At 49.4% G+C, this 23,686-nt stretch overlaps 1 protein-coding gene across 3 annotated transcripts; it reads right to left on the bottom strand.

The window, feature by feature from the left end:
- Positions 1–20,217, bottom strand: LOC122394566. Of its 3 annotated transcripts, XR_006258895.1 has the most exons (3): positions 14,642–14,766; positions 7,471–8,313; positions 1–2,147 (listed from the first exon to the last, which is right to left on the bottom strand). XR_006258895.1 is itself a non-coding variant. In XM_043391533.1 (2 exons), the coding sequence occupies exon 1, from the start codon at positions 13,998–14,000 to the stop codon at positions 7,959–7,961; it is 6,042 nt and encodes a 2,013-aa protein (XP_043247468.1). In that variant the 5' UTR covers positions 14,001–14,260; the 3' UTR covers positions 1–2,147; positions 7,471–7,958. The 3 variants fall into 3 exon arrangements, 1 of the variants encoding a protein (XP_043247468.1); XR_006258894.1 differs by lacking the exons at positions 7,471–8,313; positions 14,642–14,766 and adding an exon at positions 19,633–20,217; XM_043391533.1 differs by lacking the exon at positions 14,642–14,766 and having other exon boundaries at positions 7,471–14,260.
- Positions 20,218–23,686: the final 3,469 nt, after the last annotated feature.

Genomic DNA, 23,686 nt, shown 5'->3' with positions numbered 1-23,686 from the left:
TTGACCACCCAGAATATATATTTTTCTCTGAATACGCATAGCACTGGCACACACGCGGAGCTGCTTCCCATGCATACCCTTTCGGTAGTATCACATGTGGGCCACACAAAGGGCGGGCCACGGGCGGCAAGCGGCGAGACCGCTGCTCTCTCAAGCTTCCCACATCATCAAGTGTCTGCGGGGTGACACGTCACCGTTCTCCAGGTGAACAATCAAATGATAATAGACATTTACCGGTACCTGCATGAGCCACTGGTCATTTCCTAAGGCGATCAACGTTACCAACTCGATTCTCGTTACCATCTCGATTCTCCGGGACACTTTATGCTGGCTTGAATAGCTGTAATGAAAGTGCATACCTTTAATCAGTTCAAGCCGACCGCACGAGTAGCCGGCAACAGAAAGAGAAAAAGAAAGAGAAAACTTCTACTAACAATGCACATTGCACGGTGTTCAAAACTTTCATTCGTGTAATAACTTTAAATGCACTTTCTCACTTATTTATCATGTAAGGGCAAATCCCTGATCATAGTCTTTCTTCCCCACTCAGCCGATTTTGCCACCCTTATCCCACTTATAAGTGACACTAATCAACCCTGCCCCAAAACCTCACGGTTATCCCGCACACCTCCCCGCCAGACAAGGAACGCACCTGAAGTGCCGTCATTTATCACACAGCGAACGGACATGAGTGTACTCGCCCCCTCTCTAGAGTGAATACTTCCCGATACATTCAAATTCACCCCGTGGCGAGGGGATCACAGCCAGACTCTACTCGGCTCAGCGGGGGACAGCTCTGACAGTCGTCCCGGACAGTGTCCAGAGCCGGCCCAGGGCCAGAGCCAGAGCCGGAGCCGGAGCCGGAGCCGGAGCCCCCGACCGAGCTCGGCCCCGCCCCCGCCCGACCCGTCCGCTCGGCCGTACATCGGTCACGTGTCGCACCTACCGGATCACTGCTGCTCGCCTCCGGCCCTGTACCCGGTGCAGGTGCACCAGCAGCTACCGTGCGCCGGCTCGGCTCCCCCGCAGCTCCGCCCGGGGAGAGCGGCGGCGCCGGTCCCGGCCGGGCGGCGCTCCGCTCCTCACGGGCAGGCCGGGAACCGCGCGGCACCGCCCGATCCCGGGCGGGCGGGCCGCCCGGCCGCCCGCCGCCCGGCGCGCCAGCCGCCTCCGCCGCCACCGGCGACCCACCCGGACTGCTATGCAGTGTGCACGATGCGCTGAAGGTGACACCAGTCCTGTATCCGGATGTTCTCGCCGCCTTTCACCTTCCTGCAGTAAACGTAGCCTCTCCTGGTAAAAACTGATGCCACCTTGGATCCTCATTCTTGTTTACGCGCAGTGAGTAGCAGATTGTACATGCGCTGGGACTCGGGTGTCAGAGACTCGCTGAGGTAAAGTGCTTCCATCTCCCAGCCACCTGACGCACTCCACCTGCCCGGTCGGGCACCGCCCCTCCGTCCGGCCAGCTCGAACCGTTGCTCAAACAGTTCGTCCCTCACTGTCCGTTTGACAAACTTGGCGATCACTTTACCATTCCCCTGAAGACGATGGGCGACCTGGATGTCACCTGTCGTTAATTTCAAGTCAGGGAAACGCTTGTTGAGCGCTTGCACCGTCATGAGCTCAATGTCCTCCCCGGGCTTCCTGTCACCGAATTCCTCACACGTGATGATAAGTGAGGACATGCGCCGGTTTCTGTTGATTCCGTCGACCTTTTCCTTAAGCTCCCTGGTCTCCTCTTTCTGGGATGTCATTTCCCGGCGGATCATCATGACATCTGTCTCCTGACATTCTGCCTCGAGGATCTCTATTCTCCGCTCCTGCTGGGCGAGTCTCTTTTCCAGTGTCTCGATGATCCGAGCGTTGCCCGCCTCGATGAGCCGCTCGATGGCCGGCAGCGTCACCTCCGTCCGCGCGGCGGCCGGTTGGCGGGCATCGGTCGCCTAAGGGCGGGCTCGGTCACGTGGAGAGCGCGACTTGTGCCCGACCAGCTCGAATCCGACGCTGTAGACAGCGACAAAGCGCTTAATGCCCTTGACCAGCTGTGCGGGGCCGATGCGGTCCACGAAGCGGAACGGTCCGCCGGTGAATGGCGGGAAGCCGGGACCCAACACGCTGGCTCCAAAGTTGAGCCACGTCGAGACCTGTCAAAATGCGATACACTTAAGACTTACAACTGAGGCAACCACAATCACGAGCCATGAGTCACGTTAATGATGGCAATACGATTTATATAAATAAATAAATCTAAATAAATCAGGTTAACAATAAAAAATAGAGTTACATCCACCTTCACAGCTAACAAGGCGAATCTCTCGACGACGCCGGGTTCGTCTTCCATAGCCCATTCGGTGAGCCCCAGCAGCCGGGCGCCGTCCACAGAGCGGGCGGCGAACGGTATGCAAAGGAAAAAGGCAGGGCATGAATAAATAAGAATGATAAAGGGCAGGACAGACAGAGCAGAGCAGAGCAGAGCAGACAAAGCAGAGCTGACTTAGCGAGCAGAGCTGACAGGAGCTGACAGGAGTGGAAGGGAAGGGCAGGGCAGGGCAGAGAAGGGCAGACAGAGGCAGAAAGACAGAGGCAGGCTAACATTTTATTTTTATTGACTTAATAGCAAAATGGTATAACCAAAATCATTTTTACGAAATTTGAGATAGTCCCTAAACTGTAAAGTGCTAATGAACTTGTATTTGAAGTCAACGAAAACTTCGCTGGTGAGGCGTGCGGCAGGGGCGCGGGAACTTCTTTCCGACTGGGGGGGCACACCATAATAGAGATCAACCTAGGGTACCCCCAAATCTAGTTTTCTCACCGGTTTTAGGTGAGAACTTATTTTTATTTTTTATTATTATTTTTTATTATTATTTTTATTTTTCACCACTTATTTTTCACCCCTCGGCTTTTTCAACAAAAAAAGAAAACATTTGCAAAAAAGTGTGGTATTCCGTCTCAAAGCTGTGGGGGCACCGCCCCCACGGCCCCAGAGTTGGGGGGGCAAACTGCCCCCACTGCCCCCCGGCTCCCGCGCCTATGGGCGTGCCGCGCTTAACATTGGCATAAGTTATGCTAGAAATTAAAATTAATGAAGTCAAAATCATTTTTGAAGGAATCTAAATAGTCCGCAGTACATGACCCACTTAACTTTGACCTAAGGAACGCTCTGCAAATTGACCGTGCCGCGCTTAGATTTTATGCTCATTGAATTGGGAAGGTCAAATTGTATAGTCAAATTGTTTTTAAGTAATTCTAAATAGTCCGCAGACCATTAAAGGGACCCTCCCACCTTCATAAAAGTTAATGAATTGACATAAAAGTGATATACCGTGAATCAGAAAGAGCGAAAATAAACATCTACCAAGTTTCACCCAAAAATATTCACCCGTTTTTTTTTGACATAAGACTTTTATTTTTGCTTGAAAGCATAGGGCGCGTTCAAAGGGCTCATGACGTCATCAGAGTCTGTTAATGGTTAAGAGATAGGGACAAGCTAGTCCCACTCTGCAACTGAATGGAACAAATTTCTTCAACACCACGAAGCTGCGGGGGTTGCGACCAGGATAGATGGTGGTTTCTGAACCTGGCCGCAAACTAGGCTATCTCAACTCAAAACTAATGTTAAGGTGGGATGGTCACTTTAATATCGAATATCAATCTGAATCTGAATATGTTGCCAAATTGATGAAAATTCAGAGTCGTCGGTGTGGGGCCCTCAAGTCACCGGTGGGTGGCCGTCAGATGCGCAGGTGAGGAACCCTCAGAGGCGCCGGTGTTGAGCCCTCAGAGCCGCCGATTTGTAACCTTCAGAAACACTGTTAGTTGGGCCCTCAGGGGTGCCAGTGTTGGGCTCTCAGAGGTGGTAGTGTGGGGCCCTTAGAGGCACCGTGTGGAGCCTTCACAGTGGCCGTTATGGGGCCTTCATAGAAACTGGTGTGAGGCCACAGGCGGGTGTGGGACCCTTGAAGCTGCTGACCCCTAATAGGCCAGTAAGGACCCTAAGAGGCTGGTAAGTGCCCTGAGAGGCCGGTAAGGGGCCCACGGAGGCCTGCAAAGAGCCCTCAGAAGCCGCCAAGGTGCCCTCAGGCCTCAGGGGTCACCAAGGGGCCCTGAGAGGCCGCCAAGGGGCCCTCAAAGGCCGCCAAGGGGCCCTCAGAGGCCGACAAAGGGCTCTAAGAAGCCGGTGTGGGGCTCTTATGCAGATTAGTGTGGCTATTTACGAGCCCATGAGGTGCTCTTGCGAGCCCTGTGTGAAAGACAGCGGTGAATGAGGCCTTTTTCTGGTCCCAGTCGGGTCCAAAAGATTTTGTTCTCCTTTACAAACTTGTACTCCGGCGCCCGAAACCTTTTAAGCTTTCCAGCCTGTGTCATGAAAAACTGCTATCATGAGTCATGACATTTGAAACGTGTCAGAGTAACACATTTTATAAGTTGTGTTGTCACATAGGCATAGGAACAGGGGGGGGGGGGGGCGGCCGGCCATGGCTCCCACTTTTTCAGTCATTTTTTAAGTAAAATATTTATTTTTTATTTAAATACAAAACTAAACGTGTTCCGTCGCAAAATGTGTCGTAGCGAAAAAGGAGGGATGTTGAGGAAAGAGGGGCTTGTCGCCTGTCGGAGGATACGACAGAACGTAGCTGCGACAAGGCTTAAATACCCGCTTTACTCAAGAATTTAAAATGCTACACGATCAGCTGATCCCGTAGTAAACGTCAGTAAGGTCGAAACTCTTTATCAGGCATAAAGGACCATTCGCCCTTCTGGTTTGCGAGCTTATGAGACAGCCAGGTCAAGCATGTTCCCTGATTCTGAAGCTTTGTATCAACTGGGTGAGTTGTGGTTGCTAACGCTCACGTGATTTGGCATAAAATTTGGGATCGATCACAGGAGATGCGTGGCTATAGGGTATCCAGAAGCGGTGCTTTAGGAGAAATGAGTTCAGAGAGTTTGAGGTCACAGAGAGGTAAGTGAGTTGGAAATGGGGTTCACAACTGGAGGTTACAGAGGTCATCTGGGACACGTCAGGTCACAGAGGTCAACTTGGGGTCATCACAAAGCTCAATTGGAGACCACGGAGGTAATCTGAGACACGTCAGGTCACAGAGGTCAACTTGGGGTCATCATAGAGCTCAATTGGGGATCATCCGGGACACGTCAGGTCACAGAGATCAGCTTGGGGTCATCAAAGAGCTCAATTGGAGGTCACGGAGGTCATCTGGGACACGTCAGGTCACAGAGGTCAACTTGGAGTCATCACAGAGCTCTATTGGAGGTCATGGGGGTCATCTGGGACACGTCAAGTCACAGAGGTCAACTTGGGGTCATCACAGAGCTCAATTGAAGGTCATGTGGGGCATCTGGGACACGTCAGGTCACAGAGGTCAGCTTGGGGTCATCAAAGAGCTCAACTGGAGGTCACGGAGGTCATCTGGAATACGTCAAGTCACAGAGGTCAACTTGGGGTCATCACCGAGCTCAATTGAAGGTCATGTGGGGCATCTGGGACACGTCAGGTCACAGAGGTCAACTTGGGGTCATCAAAGAGCTCTATTGGAGGTCACGGAGGTCATCTGGGACACGTCAGGTCACAGAGGTTAGCTTGGGGTCATCACAGAGCTCTATTGGAGGTCACGTAAGTCATCTGGGACACGTCGGATTACAGAGGTCAACTTGGGGTCATCACAGAGCTCAATTGGAGGTCGTCTGGGACACGTCAGGTGACAGAGGTCAACTTGGGGTCATTTGAGAGCTCAATTGGAGGTGACGGATGTCATCTGGGGCACGTCAGGTCACAGAGGTCAACTTGGCGTCATCACAGAGCTCTATTGGAGGTCACAAAGGTCAATTGGGACATCAGGTTACAGAGGTCAACTTAGGGTCATCTGTAACGTAACCATCCGGTGCTGCGGTTGATAGTTTAAAAAGCTGGCCGGTTCTCCGGGCAGATTTAATTATCCAGGACCAGAACCGAAAACGACAATTCCAACAATGGACCCTTCTGAGACGGAAGATTGCAAACGTGGACCCTCAGCGGCCAATTGGCGTCGCGATGCCTCTCGGGCCCGAGGAGCCCTCTGAATCCGATGGGGCACGTGCCCCTGCCCCTGGCTACGCCACTGGGTGCAAAGAGAATGCAATTGGCGTCGCGGAACACAATGCAATTGTTCCTGCTCCCGTCGCAAGGTGACCCATTCGATCCATAGCCCATAGTTGTCAACCCTGGGACCTGGGTCGGCAACATGCCGACAAGGAAATCAACTGTAGGAGCGTAAAAAGCAATTAAGAACCATTTGTTGTTACGTTTAGTAATAATAATTACTATGCCACACGTACTCGCCGTACCTACTGCCTGGAGCCGGCCGCCGCGCGGTCTCCACCAGTGACGTCACGCTAATGCTCAGCGACCGGTCCATTGGATGTTGCGGGATGATTCTACCTCTCTTATACGGCCTTGGTTTGGGGGACTTTACTTGAAAACTACTGACCAATTCCAATTCCGCTTTCAGATTCATCCTTCTATGTTCATGAGTAGCAAGAATAGTAGGTAGGTACTAAAAATCCATATTAGGTAAGCACCAATTTTTTCATATCCCCACTCTTTACTTTTTGCAGGCTGCAAGTCCCCACCTACTTAGTTATTTTCACCAGTGATTGAGCAAATAAAAAGGTAACTTCATAATTGGATTCAGGATGAAAAATAGCCATAGCAAAATGCTAAGAACAAAACCCAGCTAAATAGAATAACCTCAAGCCAATAGGTGGTCAGCCGAGCCATGTCGCTTCAGAGAATGGTTTTTGGGACCTTACTTGGAAACTAGTTGAACAACTTCAGTTCTGCTTTCATATTTGTGCTCCCCTGCTAATGTGCTAAAAAAAAAAATATAATGAACTAACATTTCCAGAAGTTTTTTTTCAACACTCAATACCACAAGCTCGCCACAGTTCCATGTGTTCAAAACTCCAGCTGCCCAGGTATAATTGTCTCTGTTAAGTAATATTAGGCAAAGATTGAGAAAGTATTCTTCTCACAATTGTATGAGCTACAACATATTCCAAGAACATCTCAATTACAAATGAATATCAATTCAAATTACAGGCCATGCAATCCCTACACAGTTCACATGTGCCTTTGACACATAAGAATCAATGTTTTGTCTAAGGAGGTTAGATATTCTATCCAGGTGTGTTCTGGCTCACAAAAGAAGATTCAGTGCTGCCTACAGGTATATTCTAATGTTCGCCCAATGGTGGTTACGTAAAAACTGAAAATACACAAAAATAACACAATCAGTCGAGTAAACACATGAGATACTACAATCATGGCGCTCATTCATAAAAAGCACACTAAATATCACAGCCAAAGTTACGATAAATAAATATAAATCAGTAACAAAAGAATGCAGTAACACAACAATACATTATTTAGGTCATAACTGAACCATAAATATCAATTAAATCATAACATACTCTTTCCTCTCTTTCTGTCTGGCGCGGTCCACGTGTATCAGTATCGGGCATCACCCATTACGGCGGCGCCCAGCTCCGCGCCGACTCTCGCCCAGCGCCGCGCCGACTCTCGCCGCCGCCACGACGACGATCACCGCAACCAAATAATATCGAGTCGCGGGCACATGGCTCCCCCAAATTTGGGACATTCAACCAAATTTGTCCTTCTGGCTCCCTTGACGGGGAATCTTGCGCTCAATTCATCACAGTACCATAAGCACACGTGATCACCTGCCGGGTCCGTAGCCCGACAGTGCACCGAGCAGTCACACGATAGTGCACGGGGCAATGTCACGCCGCAGTGAACGGGGCAAAGTCACTCGGCGGTGCACAGAGCAGTCACTCGGCGGTGCACGGAACAGTCACTCGGCGGTGCACGGAACAGTCACTCGGCGGTGCACGGAACGGTCACTCGGCGGTGCACGGAACAGTCACTCGGCGGTGCACAGTCACTCGGCGGTGCACGTAGCTGAGCCTCCAGGTGCCGCACGGAGCAGGGTCACCAGCCGGTGAACCGGTCTTCTGTGCTCCGAGCCGTTCATCAGGACGCGCACCTTGCGTACCAGGCCGTCACTGCCCGGATACGTGTTGACGACTCGCGCCAACGGCCACTGAGAGCGTGGGCGCTCGTCATCCATGACGAGGACGACGTCACCGACCTCGACGTTCTCCGTCATTTTCGTCCACTTGCGGCGCTCCTGCGCAGCGAGGACGACCTCTTTCCTCCAGCGGTTCCAGAAGACGTTCGCGAGATGCTGAACTCGCCTCCACCGCTGGCGGGCGTACACGTCCGCCGTCGCGAACCTACCAGGAAAAGGTAAGACTACTCTACACTTCTGGGTCAGGAGGGAACTCGGGCTGAGAGCCTCGAGCTGGTTAGTTGGGGACATGTCAGCTATGGAGATGGGACGGCTGTTAAGGATGTCCTCAACCTCGCACATCAACGTTCGCAACAACTCATCGTCCAGCTGTTCTCCATTCGCGACCAACAGGCTGGTCAGAACTGACCGAGCGCAGCGTATCAGTCGCTCCCAAACCCCACCCATGTGGCTGGCGTGGGGAGGGTTAAACGTGAAGTTGATGAAGTCACACTGGTCCTTCAGTAGACTGTTCTTGATCTTCTCTTCATCCATCTCAGCGAGAGCAGCCTTCAACGCGTTCTGACCTCCCACAAAGTTCGTGCCGTTGTCGCAGAAGAGACCTCTCACGGGACCTCGTCTGCACACAAATCTTCGGTACGCATTCAGGAATGCGTCGGTTGTCATCGAGTTCAGTGTCTCCAGGTGTACGGCTCTGGAGGCGAGGCAGATGAAGACAATGCCCCACCTCTTTAGTTGGCTTCGTCGTTCTTTCACGTAGAACGGGCCGAAACAGTCCATGCCACAGTAGGTGAAAGGAGGTGACGGCTCAAGGCGCTCGACTGGCAGATCAGCCATTTTCTGTTCCCCGGGGGGACCACGTAGCTTTCTGCACGTCACGCAGCTGTTGATGTAACTGGAGACAGCAGAGCGTCCGTGCAGGATCCAGTAGCCCTGCTGCCGAAGTTCGCCGAGAGTCATCTCTCTTCCTGCGTGTCCCGTCCTCTCGTGACACTGACGAATGATCAATGTACCGACATGGCTCTTCTTTGGGAGAATCACTGGATTCGTGACTTCTCTTGGCAGGTTTGCGCGTCTGATTCTGCCTCCGACGCAGAGAATTCCACTTCTCGTCAGAGGATCCAGCTTCTTCAGACTGCTCTTCTCCCGCGGATCGGGATGGCTGCTTCGGCCACTCCCATCTTCTGTGCACGACTTCTTGATGGAGGCATCAGCTCCACTTTGGTGACGCAGTTCGTCGGCAAACGCTTCCTTTTGCAGTGCCTTGACGATCACGGTTTCAGCCTCGACCAGATCTTGGACCGTCAATTGTTCGTTCGTCATTTCACTGCACTCTTCACCGCGTCTTCTTCTGCACGCTTCCTTGAGTTTCCTTATGTATCTTCGGCAGTTCGCCACCGCAGTCTTGGCAGCAAACCAAGTCGAGAAGCGTTCCAGCCGTTGCAGCAGCGTCGCGTGTTCTGTGGCTGGTTCACTGCTCGCCATCATGGTCACTCCTTTCTTCACTTCAGGATCTTGTTGATCGACAACGTCTTCGTTATCTTCGAGAGGCAGATCCGTTTGACACGACAAGAATGGAGGGCCGTGCCACCACAGGTCGTTTTCGATGAGCTCTTCGATCAGACAGCCCCGTGAGGCTAGATCACTTGGGTTCTGCTCTGATGGGACAAAGTGCCACTGACTCGGTGTCGTGCGATTCAGGATCGTCTGCACTCTGTTGGCCACATACACATGAAACCTGCGCACGTTGTTCCGTATGTATCCAAGAACCACGCGACTGTCGCACCAATAGTGATGCTGGATCGGGGATATGTTCAGATTTTGCTGCAGAAACTCACCGACTTCTGTCGCCAGCACTGCTGCTGCGAGTTCCAAGCGTGGAACTGTGACGGTCTTCTTCGGCGTCACCCTGGCCTTCGACAGCACGAGATCCGAGGACACTTCACCATCCTTGATGACGCGTAGGTAGCTACAGGTTCCGTATCCTGCTGTGGACGCATCAGAGAAGTGATGAAGCTCGAAAGTTGCAGGCGAGCCGTCAGAGTCGAGTATCGAGCCGTACTGTCTTGGGATCTTCACTTTAGACAGATCTGGTAGCGCCGCCTTCCAAGTCAGCCACTGCTCCTTCAGCTCCTCGGGAACCGGGTCATCCCAGGAGCAATCACGTCCACAGAGCTCCTTGACGATCATCTTTCCTTTAAGAATCACTGGCGAGATGAGTCCAAGTGGGTCGTACAGGGAACTCACCCCTGAAAGGATGCCTCGCCTGGTGGCAGGCCGATCAGGGAGCTCTGCTCGGAACTGAATGGTATCAGAACCAAGGTCCCATCTGACACCCAGTGCCTGTTCACACACCTGGGAGTTCTCCTCGAACGTCAAACCCACCAGCGTCTTAGATCTCGAATAGATTGGGACAGTTTGCATGACATCAAAGTCGTTGCAGGCGAACTTCGTGAGTTTAAACCCACCTTCGGCGCACAGCTCGGTCGTCTTCTCGATCAGAGTCGCTGCAGTACCAGCATCTGGCGTCGAAGTCAGTCCGTCGTCGACGTAGAAGTCGTTCTTGACGAAGTTGGCTGCTTCTTTCCCATACTTGGGCTCATAGAGCTCGGCAGTCAGATTCAGTGCGTGCATCGCGCACGCGGGTGAGGAGACGGCTCCGAAGAGGTGTGTCGTCATCCTGTAACAGACTGCTTCCTGGTTGACGTCGTCTCTTGGCCACCAGAGGAACCTGAGCAGGTTCCTGTCACTTGCAGTAACCGCGACGCGGTTAAACATGGCTTCTATGTCACATGTCAGAGCCACAGGTTCCTTTCGGAATCTTGCCAGGATCCCGACGAGGTTGTTTGACACGTTTGGGCCTTGAAGTAGCTCGTGGTTTAGACATCGTCCACGAAACTCCACACTGCAGTCGAAGACTACTCGTAGTTTCCCTTTTTTCGGCTGGACGACGCCGTGATGGGGAACATACCACACTCGTCCGTCATTAGCTTCCAGTTCAGCTTGCGGGACGGGCTCGGCATAGCCCTTATCCAACAAGTCTTTGATTGCCGTGATGTAGGCTTCCCTGTAGCTGCTGTCCTTCAACAGCTTCCTCTTCAGGGACTGAAGTCGAGCCTGAGCCTGGTGAAAGTTGTCTGGAAGAGACATGTTCTGATCCCTGAGGGGGAGGGGAGCTTCAAAGCGGCCGTCTGGACGCTGGTGCATGCTTGTCTTCATGATCTCGATGAACTGCAGGTCATCTTGTGACACCATCGTTCCCCCTGGCTGTGAAGTGAAGTCAGAGTCGAAGAGTCTGGCCAGCTGCTCAGGAGGTACCTCACGAGCACGGACTCGGAACGCGAAGTGTCGAACTCCCTCCTGTTCGGCTCGACCAGTCACGTAGAGACACGCTGCACCGGCACCGTTGGATGGCTGACCCATGAATCCGATCACACTCCATCCGAGGCTGGTGCGAATCGCCCAGGGGTCATTGTCGCCACCGGTGACCACTTCGAGTGGCTTCAGAGCTCTGGGGCAGTTGATGCCGATCAGTATTCCCACTTCAGCGTCGGGGACGTACTCCGGCAGCTGTCCGGCCACCTCCTGCAGATGGGGCCATTCAGCTGTTGTGTCGCGTCTCGGGATCAGTTGGCGCTCGGCAGGGATGTCCGCCTTGGAGTACGTAGGAGGTAGCTCGAACTCTGTCTCGCCCTTGTGATCCTTCACCACCAGACCATGTACGACCTGGCTCTGTGTCCTGGTCCTGCCTGCGATCGTGCTCACCTCGAGGGTGACGTCCTCACCGCGCAGATCCAACTCCTGTAGCACAGACTCTTTCACAAAACATGTGTCAGATTGAGGATCGAGCAGTGCGTACACGGTCATGCTTCTGTGGGGAAGATCTCGGTGTGTCAGGTTCACAGGTACCAGCATGGAGTGAGTACACTTGGGAGACTCAGCTACCTTGTCACAGGACACATGGAGGGATACCGCAGCACTAGTCTGGGTGCCTTGGGTTGTTGTCTTGTCCACTCTGAGGGAAAGAGAATCGTCATGGAGCAGGGTAGGGTGCAGCCTGCTACACTTTGTGCATCGCTGTTTCCTTCGACACTCCTTCCATCTGTGCCCCTTCCTTAGGCACCCTCCGCAGAGACCATGCTGTCGGACCAGCTCCTGTCTGCCCTTCAGGGACATCTTGGTGAATGTCGAGCAACGGTCCAGCGGATGATCATTCTTGCATGCCACACAGTGGTGCTGCTGATTCACCCGGCCGCCTGCTCTGCTGTCTTGAGGCTTCTGATCGGTTGGTGCAGAAGTGAGGAGAACTCGTGCATTTCTTTGCTTCGGTTGCACTCGCTTGTCTTCCTCGCCACTTCTGGGTAGCACTGGACCAGAGGCCACCCTGGCCTCTCTGCTCATGAACTGCACAAAGTGTGCGAACGGTGGGTACTGCGAGACAGAACCTTCTTCGGGTTCATAGATCCACCTGTCAACGATTCTTCTCCAGCTGTCAGACAGGTATCTGGGCAACTTCTTGAGGATGGCATCAATCTCTGATGGACCACCGAACATCTTCACATCACCCATTGCATTCGAACTGGCCAGACAAAGCTCTAGATAGTCTGAAAGCTCAGTGAATGACTTACTATCACCAGCTCGCACATCTGGCCATCTCTGAAGGCGCCTCTTCATCTCATTCATGGTGACAAATGCATTGCCATACCTGTCGGTGAGGCGCTTCTTGGCTTGCTGGTAGGCATCAGCCGTTCCCATCTGCAGGAAGCCAGTGATCGCGTTCCTTGCTTCTCCAGCTGTGTAGTAGCCCAGGTAGTGTAGCCTTTCGCTGGATGAAGAGCATCTGGTCTCAATGTACGTCTCGAAGGCGTTCAGCCAGATGCGGAAGGTGGTGTGATCGCCTTTGAACACACCTGGTTCTGTAGGAGGTAGCTGACATCTCTGCGCCTGTAGGGAAAGAATGTCAGCCAGAGTAGCAGCAGTAACTTGTGTTGGAGCAGACTCAGTGGACTGAGGGTGAGCAGGGGCAGGAGCCTGACAATGGGCGGAAATGGGTACAGTAGGCGGTGGCACAGCATAATCAGTCATGTCATTAACAGCTTCATGACAGTCAGTAGGTTGTGCATCAGTGTCTACCCGTTTCGTCCCATGTGACTCCATCTCCATGTCAGCCGCCTGCTGTCTTGGTGACATCATCAGCGATTCAACTTGCTGCTCCATCCTTTCAATCACCTCTTCTTTTGCTTTATGGATCCTTCTTTCTGTTTCTATTTGATGCTTTTCTTCTTTCCACTTCAGCTCTTGCATCTTGGACTCCATGATCTTTATCTCCCTTTCCAATTCCTGTCTTTCTTCCAGTGCATCAGCTTTTGCTTTCGTCTCAGCTGCCTGAGTGTTCTCTTGAACCTTCATCATGAAAAGCTGGGCTTTCATGTCAGTACTCGAAGATGATCTGCTTGTCTGGGTTACCGACGAGCGTGCTCCCCGACTCTTCTTCTTCTGTTTGCACGTCAGTTCTTGTGGCGTCAATGACTCAATCATTGCTCTTGTGGTGTCCAGTTTGGTGAGTCTGTCATCATACATCAATCTGTGAGCTTCAAATTCAGCTCCCAACAAGGAGCGCAGATCTTCATGGGTCTGACGAAGCATCACGTAGTTGTGCCTCCATTTGGCAATCCTCTTGGTCATTTTTTCTTCATCCTGCTCATCGTCATCTTGGCTTGTAAGGTCATCAACCAGGGACGTGCCTTCCTTTTCCAGTTTTCCCAACACCTGCTTAAACACTTTGACCTTCATGGTGGTTTGGTACTCTCTACCTTTCTCAGTCAGCCGCAATTCATGTGATGACCTCGTCTCTGGCCCACAGTCATCAGTACCCTTCTCCGAATCAGCCATGGTAACAATGCGGGTTGAGAACTCAGGACAGTTGTAAATTGGGCAAGGATGAAAATGTATGGATTCAATTCATGAAGTTAGTATGGGCAGTATTATCATGAGATATCAACTACACCAAATCTACGAAACATAGGTAGGTAGAATCTACGAGTTGCATTGTGGAATGGCATATTCTATCTACAAAGTAATGTGGCACATCCATCATGGAAAGTCATTGTCATTCAATCTACTTTTCACTATTTTACTGAGCCACAAGAAAGAAACATTTCACTGTGCCACGCAGGAGAAAGAGACCTTTACTGCCACGCAAAAGAGAGGAAGATTTTTACTACCACGCAAAAGAGAGGAAGATTTTTACTGTTCTGGCTCACAAAAGAAGATTCAGTGCTGCCTACAGGTATATTCTAATGTTCGCCCAATGGTGGTTACGTAAAAACTGAAAATACACAAAAATAACACAATCAGTCGAGTAAACACATGAGATACTACAATCATGGCGCTCATTCATAAAAAGCACACTAAATATCACAGCCAAAGTTACGATAAATAAATATAAATCAGTAACAAAAGAATGCAGTAACACAACAATACATTATTTAGGTCATAACTGAACCATAAATATCAATTAAATCATAACATACTCTTTCCTCTCTTTCTGTCTGGCGCGGTCCACGTGTATCAGTATCGGGCATCACCCATTACGGCGGGCGTATTTACAAATTGCAACCGAGCTCCGCCGTGGGGTAAGGTGGGCAGGGGTTTTCGCCAGTTTTCGCACTACGGCTGCGGTTGAACTACCGTCTGTGGTAGAAACTTCGGGATGATGGCGCGTTTCATACGAAATCTGGCGCAATGTTTGTTTGCTTCTGAACTTGTATTGTTATTGCTGTGAGCTCTTGAAGTGGGAGTGTTTCAATAACAATTTGTGGATTATTTGAGTTTCTTGCTATAAAAATCGAATAATATTATGAAACATTGTGTGGAAACTGCAAATAATGATATAATCAATTGCTTAGTTTGGGAATTGATACACATTTTGTAGAGGTTTGTCTGGCAAATGGTGTAACAAACTTCAAGCCTATCATGATCTGAAGCTGTTGTAACAAATCAAAATTGTTTTGATGTTCCATAGTACCTTGTTGGAAAGACTGGAGCATGGTTCAAGATGATGTTTAAAAATTCAAGATTTGTATAAAAGCTCATGACTGAAGAGCAAAAACAGTTATATGATGGCTCAATCAAACGTGGAAATGGATGACAAAACAAAAAGTAGAGTATCTACATTCCGGCATGTGAGAACAACTTCAGAACTTCATAGTTCTTGTAGTATTGCATTCTTCTTATGTACAGTTCTAGGTTTTGTTAGGGTATTTCAATTTTGATGTGTCAGTTGAGATATAGGTGGATTGCGGACAAAATTTAGAATCATTGCATGGTACCTAGATAGGTACTTGTTGGGTAAAAAGGTATGTGATGAATGCCACGAGAAGGTTTTTAATGATTTAATATATGGTTATTGTTGTGCCTACAAAAATGCACGCTCCTACTAGCACCTAGTTTTTGAATCAAATCGAAAGTACCTATTTGCTATGAATGTAAATATGTACCTGCAAAGTATGTCAATAAATTTGTGTGATGTTGACCAGAGAGCCGTATCATCTGGGCATTTATGTTGCTTCTTACATTAGGTGTTAAGCATAGTAATTATGGATGAACTTTGTGCAAATATCTTCAATGCACAGTGTATGTAGCATGTCTACAACCCTCACTGATCCTGCTATAGCTATAGGCATTTGGCACCAGCAAGACCAAGGGCATGAACTTCACAGTTGCTCAACCCTTTGTCATGCACCACCAGTCACTTTTTTTCCTTACATAGCAGTGTACACAATAATGTGCGGAGGGCCTACACAAAAACAACATTATTAGTGTGCACTATGATGCACAACATTGTACCCTGATTATTTGAATATTCTGATCACTCAACAGTCAACAGTCAGGAGACCATTTTTGAATGTCACATTTATTATACATCACTCGTCAAACAAGAGCATGATGACTCACATTTTGACAAGCAATCATGGTAATATTCCAATAAGTTGGACACCTCCCTGTCCCTGGGCATCATTTTTCCAGGAAGGTACCTCTGCAGCAGGTGTTGTGATAGGTTAGGTTGAATTGGGCTAAGTTAGGTGAAGTAAGACGGTTAGGACCAGGTCAGACCGTAAGGCCTGGTCAGGCTGATTTTAATCTTTCATTCTAATTTGACATAGATACCTATTATTACCTATGTTTTTGCTCCAGAATGAACTTCATTAGGTAATGAGTTCATTTTGTTTTGTTTTTTATCTGTCTTGTTTTGTGTTTTTGTCCCTTATGTTTTGCCCCATAGGCAAGGGTGGAGCTTTTCCAGGGAAGGTGGTGGGGCAAAAAGCCGTCAAACCTGCAATGCTCGGTGCAACTCAGATTATGGTTCAGATTATGTGCAACACTGAATCAATTCTTTTAATTACAGAACATTTTGAATTATACATACATTTCAAAGCTCCTCAATGCGAACAACATGGTGGTTTACTAAGCAACGAAGTTCTACAAATAAGCAAAAGTTGGAGGGGCATAACGCTATTTTTTCTCTGACAGCTTCGTAACATGTTACGAAGGCACTAAAACTACTTCAGTACCTACAGAGTGTAACGAAATTATCCGGCCACATCTATTTTTTCGCCATATCTGTTCGCAGTTTCCTAATCCTTTCTGATGTTAGAAGTGGGAATACTGGATGAATACGTGCCTCTGCTATCGGTTTTTAACTCAGCAGTGACCTGACCTTGTCATGTGACTGTTGCTCTGACTAGGAGTCGATTCACAGACGGGTTCACATGGTAGTTTTTGTCCAAGCCAGTTGCGAGAAAGGGATACAATCTCTCCTTTCGTGGTAAAATTGCATGGCGGCACCCACGGCGTCATGAGCCAGAAGCTGGTCTGCCAGCAGCTGGACATCAGCAGCAGCCAATTGCACATCTGCCTGAGGCGTGGTAAGCTGGGACTTCGATAGCAGACTCAGCCCGGTCGTGACCACAAAAGCCGCCCTTTGTCAAGTGGTGAGGAGAGTCAAGATAGCGGCAAGGAAATGCCACCAATCAATCCGCAAATTGACTCGAATTCTTACCAAGTCAGATAATAAGAGTCCCATATCATGGTTTACCGCTACCCGCCCTTTAACTTGGTTCTAGTGCCCTTCAAACCGAAAAAGACAACGAAACTGACGGGGAAAACAACCAGTTCACCACCTTTCGCCTCACGCCAGATCGCGTCCACTGGTTGAACAAAGATAATGGTGAGGTGGTCTGGTTGGATGGGTAGCCGTTCGAGCTGTATTATCCTTTGAACCGTCAAATCGGACATGTATGGGCGCCCAGCCGCTCGAACTTGCTGGCCTTTGCCGCCGTCAAACATCCGGACAATATCCAGAACTGGAGCATGTTCAGCTGCCTAGCGATGCTCCAATAGGACAGTGTCACATAATACCGCCATCAACGTCAAGCATTACGGGAGCAACATACTGGCCAATGAATGGTTGGAGCCGCTCAACCAGACGGTATAGGAGGGCTCGGTTTCTGAACGCGCACTGATGCCTGATTCAAGCCACGCTGTCTTCATGCGCGGCGTGCTACTTAAAAGTCCCTAAAAGAACGGGCAGTGATGCCGATAGAACCTTCAATTATTCTGGGCTAACGCTTATGACTTGGAAAAAGTCGCGATCCCAATTCAATCGAAAACTGTGGGCTCTTGTTCAGCAGGTGACTGAAGAGACGCCCGCCACAAGCACCGCCCAACCGCAGGCACAGCTTTAGACGGCGTTGGTCCGCATCAAAGCCAGTGTGCTGGAGAATCCAGTGGCTGAAATGCTCCAGAACATTCGCCACTGTGTTTTTATGAAAGGTGGCTACATGCTCAGTTAAAAGAAAAAGTACCAGAATGTTTTGCTTTTTAATTACAGCGGGAAGAAAGGTGCCCGATAATTTCGTTACACCCCCTGTAATGTTCAAATGGTTGCTAAATTCGAAATCAGCTCCAAAAACTAGCCTAGAAACATGTGAAACTCGAAAAAGTGAACCGAGGTCAACAAAGGTCATTGAGCTGACCTGACCTTCAGGTGACCTTGACACCCACCCTCATGCAGAGGACCAGCATCATATCACATGTTTCAACGCTTGAAACCACGTAAAGACTGCAAACGCGCGGCTAATGCGAGCCGACATACGCCGAATCGCGATTCGGGCCAAACATGGTCTCGAGAAATAGGTCACAGGTCAAATGTCATTTGGGTCACGGTCATGAAATTTTCAGGGTAGGTGTAAAATTGATAAAATCGGGGGTATTGAAAGTTTCGTCGCGATCGGACAGTTTTTACTTGAGTTACTAACGAAAAACCGATGTGGTCCGTTCAACGCCTCCTTCTATACGGGCGAGGGAAAAGCGCAACCAAAAAGGCAAAAATATGCACATGCGATAACCTATACTGCGAAAAAAGGTGCATCATTTTTGAACGTCGCCGACAAATTGCAATTACCCCAAGCTCAGGCAGATGTATGGTAGAAAATACCCCAAGTGAAATACACTACGGCGGAAATAAAATACCCTACGGCGGAGCTCGGTTGCAATTTGTAAATACGCTTACGGCGGCGCCCAGCTCCGCGCCGACTCTCGCCCAGCGCCGCGCCGACTCTCGCCGCCGCCACGACGACGATCACCGCAACCAAATAATATCGAGTCGCGGGCACAAGGTGTTTTCTGCACACAGTGACATAAGAACGATTTTCAAGTTAGTTGAAAGTGTGGTCACCAAGACAATGATAAACAGTCTACTCGGAAAAATGTTGAGTACAGGTGCAGACGGCAGGCAAGGTCACTCGTTACCAGCAGAGGAATGTGTGAAAACACAGGTACACCACCCAAACTTTGACAATTTCAACATCAACTACCAAATGTTCTCTTGAAGTTGGGAGTGCACTGCCCCGTGCTTTCAAAGTCGGAGGGCCAGCGCCCAGCTGCATCGCTGTTCCCATGGGTGTGACAATTTGCATTTTGAGACAAATTCTGAAAACTTCTAGATTTTTCATTGACTTTCTACCAGCAAATTATTTATTTTTTGCCCAAGTTGGTGATCATTGCTCCCCCCCCCCCCCCCCGCTTTCAAAGTTGGGGAGCAACTGCCTTCGCCGCCCCCGTTCCATGTCTGTCCGCACACCAGGCATGTTCTTGTTGCCCAAAACAGGGTATCAAGGAAAGTTGAAACCTAGGCATTTGAAAATGTCTGTAATTAAATTACCTAACTTCTGACCTACATTGCCTGCTGGTTTAGGTACCATCCCTTCAATCGCATCATAGGTACGAATGGTATTCATCCATTGTTCTAGCAACATTTTCTGCCAAAATCCTGTCAAAACACTACCATCAACACTACCAACAGTACAGACACTACCAGGTGAATGGGTATTTTCAACTATTTTCCTTCTTGCAGCCCATTTGTTTCAGCCTGGTGGGTAGCTGGCCTGGACATTTCTGTTGCGTTACCTATCACTTTGCCCCCAATATTGAGATCATACAGATGTGCAAGTTCACAACTTACCTTTCTTTTCATATTCCTCTCCAACGAAATCAAAACTCACTAATCTTCACTCCAGCGAAAATGCCGACTTCAACATACACCAATGCTGTGTCAAAAAACACTAAGAAACTCGGCCTTGCACAATAACTGAAATTGAAATGGCGCATGGCCGGCGTCGTCTCAACGTCTCCCACATGTCGTTTCGCGAACAATAAGCCAGCTGTCTGCTATGACGTCACAAAATTTGTAAATATTCCTAACATTGCATGGACAAAGTTAGCAGAACAAGAGCACTGCGTGGACACGACTTCAACAACCAATCAAAAACGACCTTGCACAAGCTGACCAATCAGAGGCAGAGTAACATACTCGGTCGATTGGGGCGCCACGTGGTGTTAAAAAAAGCTATGACATCTTTGAGCGGGCTAAAATAGGTGTGAATTTATGGACACGACATCATGTCCATGAAAAGTCTGTCCATACGTCATGCAAACCATTGTCCACGGAGCGAAGCGAAACTACAGAAATAAATTCGTGGACATGACGATGTCCATGAATCCCATAATGTCCATGAAATTCAGGCGGGAACTCTAAATTGTCCACGGAATTAATACATTCCCAACGCCGTAACTTCGTAAATATGGCGGGCCGAGCTTAAATTTTGCGATATTCGTAATGAGGAGCGTCTGGAGTATCCGTACACAAATTTTGACGGAAATCGTAGGGGCTCACCCAAATGACCTTGAAATTCAAACCTCCGTAACTTCGTAAATATGGCGGGCCGAGCTTAAATTTTGTGATATTCGTAATGAGGAGCATCTAGAGTGTCCATACACAAATTTTGACGGAAATCGTAGGGGCTCTCCCGAATGACCTTGAAATTCAAACATCCGTAACTTCGTAAATATGGCGGGCCGAGCTTAGATTTTGGGTGCATCGTAATCAGGACGTTACGTACTATCCACTGACCAAGTTTGGTCCAAATCGTAGGGGCTCACCTGATTCCGAATCTTAGATTATAGATTAGGATTCACTTACATCTAACTTGACGACCGTTGTGGGCACACAGACCGTCACCGGAGCTGACGGAGCGCCGGCAGCCGGCAGGACCCAGCTGATCCTGCAGGTGGTGCCGGTAACTGCTCACGGGCCGGGAGGTAGCCGCCGGGTGAATGCCCTGTTAGATCTGGGAAGCCAGATATCGCTGGTAACGGAGAAGCTGGCGGGTCAGTTGGGACTGACAGGGCCAGTACAGCCACTGCGGATCGCTACGGTCGATCGCATCACGGCCAGGCCGTCACGACGAGTTACGTTTAGCGTGCAGCCTATGGGGTCAGGCGAGCTCTACGAAGTGACGAACGCACAAGCAACTCCAACGCTGAACGTATCCGGACGGGCGGTGAACTGGCCGCTGGAGAAGTTGAAGTGGCCACATCTGGCAGACATCGACCTCTGCGAAGCGACCTCGGAGGTAGTTGAAGTCCTGCTCGGAGCCGATGTATTCGGTCTGATCGTGCCACGAGAGGTCCGAGAGGGCCCACCGGGGAGCCCGTCCGCGGTGCGCACGCGGCTAGGATGGATAGCCACCGGCCGGCTGCCGGCGCTCCACCGAGATGACACGCTGCTGGTTCACCATGTCCGTGCACCAGGTGATGACGCTCTGCGCGCTCCGGTGGGACAGCTCCTGACGACGGAACCAGACGAAATCCAGTTCAGCTCGCTGCCGGGGAAGTTGGTACTGGAGGAGGCGGCGCCCCGGCTGCTCGAAACCGATCTAGTGAGAGGCAGGCATCACGACACGGGTCTGTACTGGAGCCGACCGGACGCCAAACCGCCCGATACTCACGTGCCGCCCTCACAGATGACGCAACAGAGGACAGCGACCGCCGGCAGAGATGGCTGCCCGCTATGTTGCAGCGGGGAGGCGAGCTGTCCACCCGATTTATGGGACCGGCGAAATCGAGGCGGTCAGCGGGATGTAGGTACGCACGTCCAACTGTCCGTCTGTGCCTGCTGGAAGACTGCCAACGGACGGAAGTAAAACACGCGCAGCTCAGGCGGTTGATGCAAGTCCTATCAAAGCATCTAGTGACAATGGTCTTTTAAATGTCCATGTTTGTTTGCCTGCGTGCATGCTTTGTTCGATGTCGAAGTGATAATTCGTAAACGGAGCTGGGTCGAATTATGGGGAGGCTGTTACGAACAAAGCTTACATGTATTATAGATAATAGGGTATTGTCGATATGGTGGCTCCCTAGGCTACCGAGTTCGTGCAGCACGTGTTTTATCTTATTTCGAAATGTAGAACAAAACGAAAGAAAGTTGTTGTTGTCTAAAAATGTAGGCATTGTGTTTTTTGTTTTTAATTTTGACGGGGCATACCTTTTAAATACAATGCATCGGCCTCAAAAGAGATTTTAAGTTTATAACAATTAACAGAGGGTAATCAGCAGTAATCCATGCACCGTGCCACTCCTCCTCGAAACATGATTTGGTGTTGAAACGAATGACATCCATGAGCACTATTTTGGCTCAGTATTTGAATATTTGGCACATAAGTGAGACAAAAATATTTTAGATAAGAACATACGTGTTGGCTTCATTCACCTGCTCTATTTTTTATTCTTTTTTATAACATGGGATGTCTAACCCAATCATCACTATCGTTTGACATCGGCAAAAAAAGCGTCTTGCTTAATTCAACTCAAGATTGCCAGCTTGAAAATGATGGTATAGTGTTATAATTTGGCATACCAATGCGCAAAAAAATGACGCAAACTTGATAAGAATTTTGGCTCGTTATTTGTACTCGTATTTGATATATGGGCCTCCAATGTTCGGAACGTTTTTTTCTGGGCCACCCGGTAAATCCAGTCGGGATTGGAAATGGCATCCGCAAACAAACAAACAAACAAGAGGTTTACGAGATAAGGTTTACCTTTTGACAAAAGGTTTAAATAAATAGAAATGGTACGTCTCTCACCACCCCTTTGACCCAGGAAGTGTTGGGCCCTCTTAGGAAGCCAAAGGTGGATAGCCGTATATCTAAGTGATAAGTTTATTTCATTACACAAGGAACCTGGCCATCACCGTAGCCTATTGACCTGTCAGGGGGTAGCCTCAATGTCACAATGTCACACATAAGCCACTGCCGGTGAATATGCTGTGGCTCTAAGGCCACTGAACCAGCAACGATGACGCGACAAGACCTCAGATAGACGCGTCGGGAACCGAGGGGCTCATCATCACCTCTCGACCCGTTGAGTGGAGCATTTCACGTGCATTGTCACCTTGGTAAGTGCGTGAGTGTGAGAGTGTCTGTGAGTGTCTGTGAGTGGGTGTGGGTGTGGGAGTGACTGTGAGTGGAGGGATTTTCCGGCGGTCAGAGATCGACCAAATCCGGATGAAGCTGACGCTGAATCTCAATTAGATCATTTTATTCCAGCCATTCATGAAAGATCAAGTTTGGAGTTTGGACCCTCAAATCTCCTTGGCCGGCAGGGAGAAGCGGGTGGTAAGGGTACACCTCAGATGTTTTTATTCGAAGTGGCTCAGAACGTCCTGGACTTGTTGAACTTAAAATTCACACACCTTATCTTTGTTTTTAGCAGGATATTGTGAAGCCAATCGCATTTTCTGGTCAGGTCAAGTTCGATCAGGTCATTGACCTATGACATAAGTGAACCTCTGCACGGTGATAAAATGTCGTATGTTCGCAATGCCCTCAAAACCAGATGATCTTCAAAAAAGCTTAGTAAATAGTAAGCTTCCGAGTTACGAGCACTCGGAACTGCTACCTATATCTCGAATTTTCCATAAAGGTCATATGAGGTCATTTGAGTCACGTGATCTCACCACTATTATATGTCAATGAGGAATATGAAAATTGCTATTTTGGGGCCAAAAATGAACTAAGGGTATCGAAAGCACCTTAAATATTGATTACATACGCTACTTTGGAAAGGTCCAATGCTTAAATTTAGCATTGTTGACTTTGCGTGACGCAATATATGACGTCCATTATTTCATATATGACGTCAATAAAGTCACCAGAGATTTTCATCAATTATAATTC

Source organism: Amphibalanus amphitrite, unplaced genomic scaffold, assembly GCF_019059575.1.
Source record: "Amphibalanus amphitrite isolate SeventyFive unplaced genomic scaffold, NRLGWU_Aamphi_draft 000599F_arrow, whole genome shotgun sequence".
Classification (NCBI taxonomy): Eukaryota; Metazoa; Arthropoda; class Thecostraca; order Balanomorpha; family Balanidae; genus Amphibalanus; species Amphibalanus amphitrite.
Note: the sequence above shows the minus strand (reverse complement) of the source record. Positions and strands in the feature narration are given on the sequence as shown.

Bases quoted from the DNA above. Each gene is read 5' to 3' on its own strand.
- LOC122394566 (XM_043391533.1), bottom strand. From the start codon at position 14,000: ATGGCTGATTCGGAGAAGGGTACTGATGACTGTGGGCCAGAGACGAGG.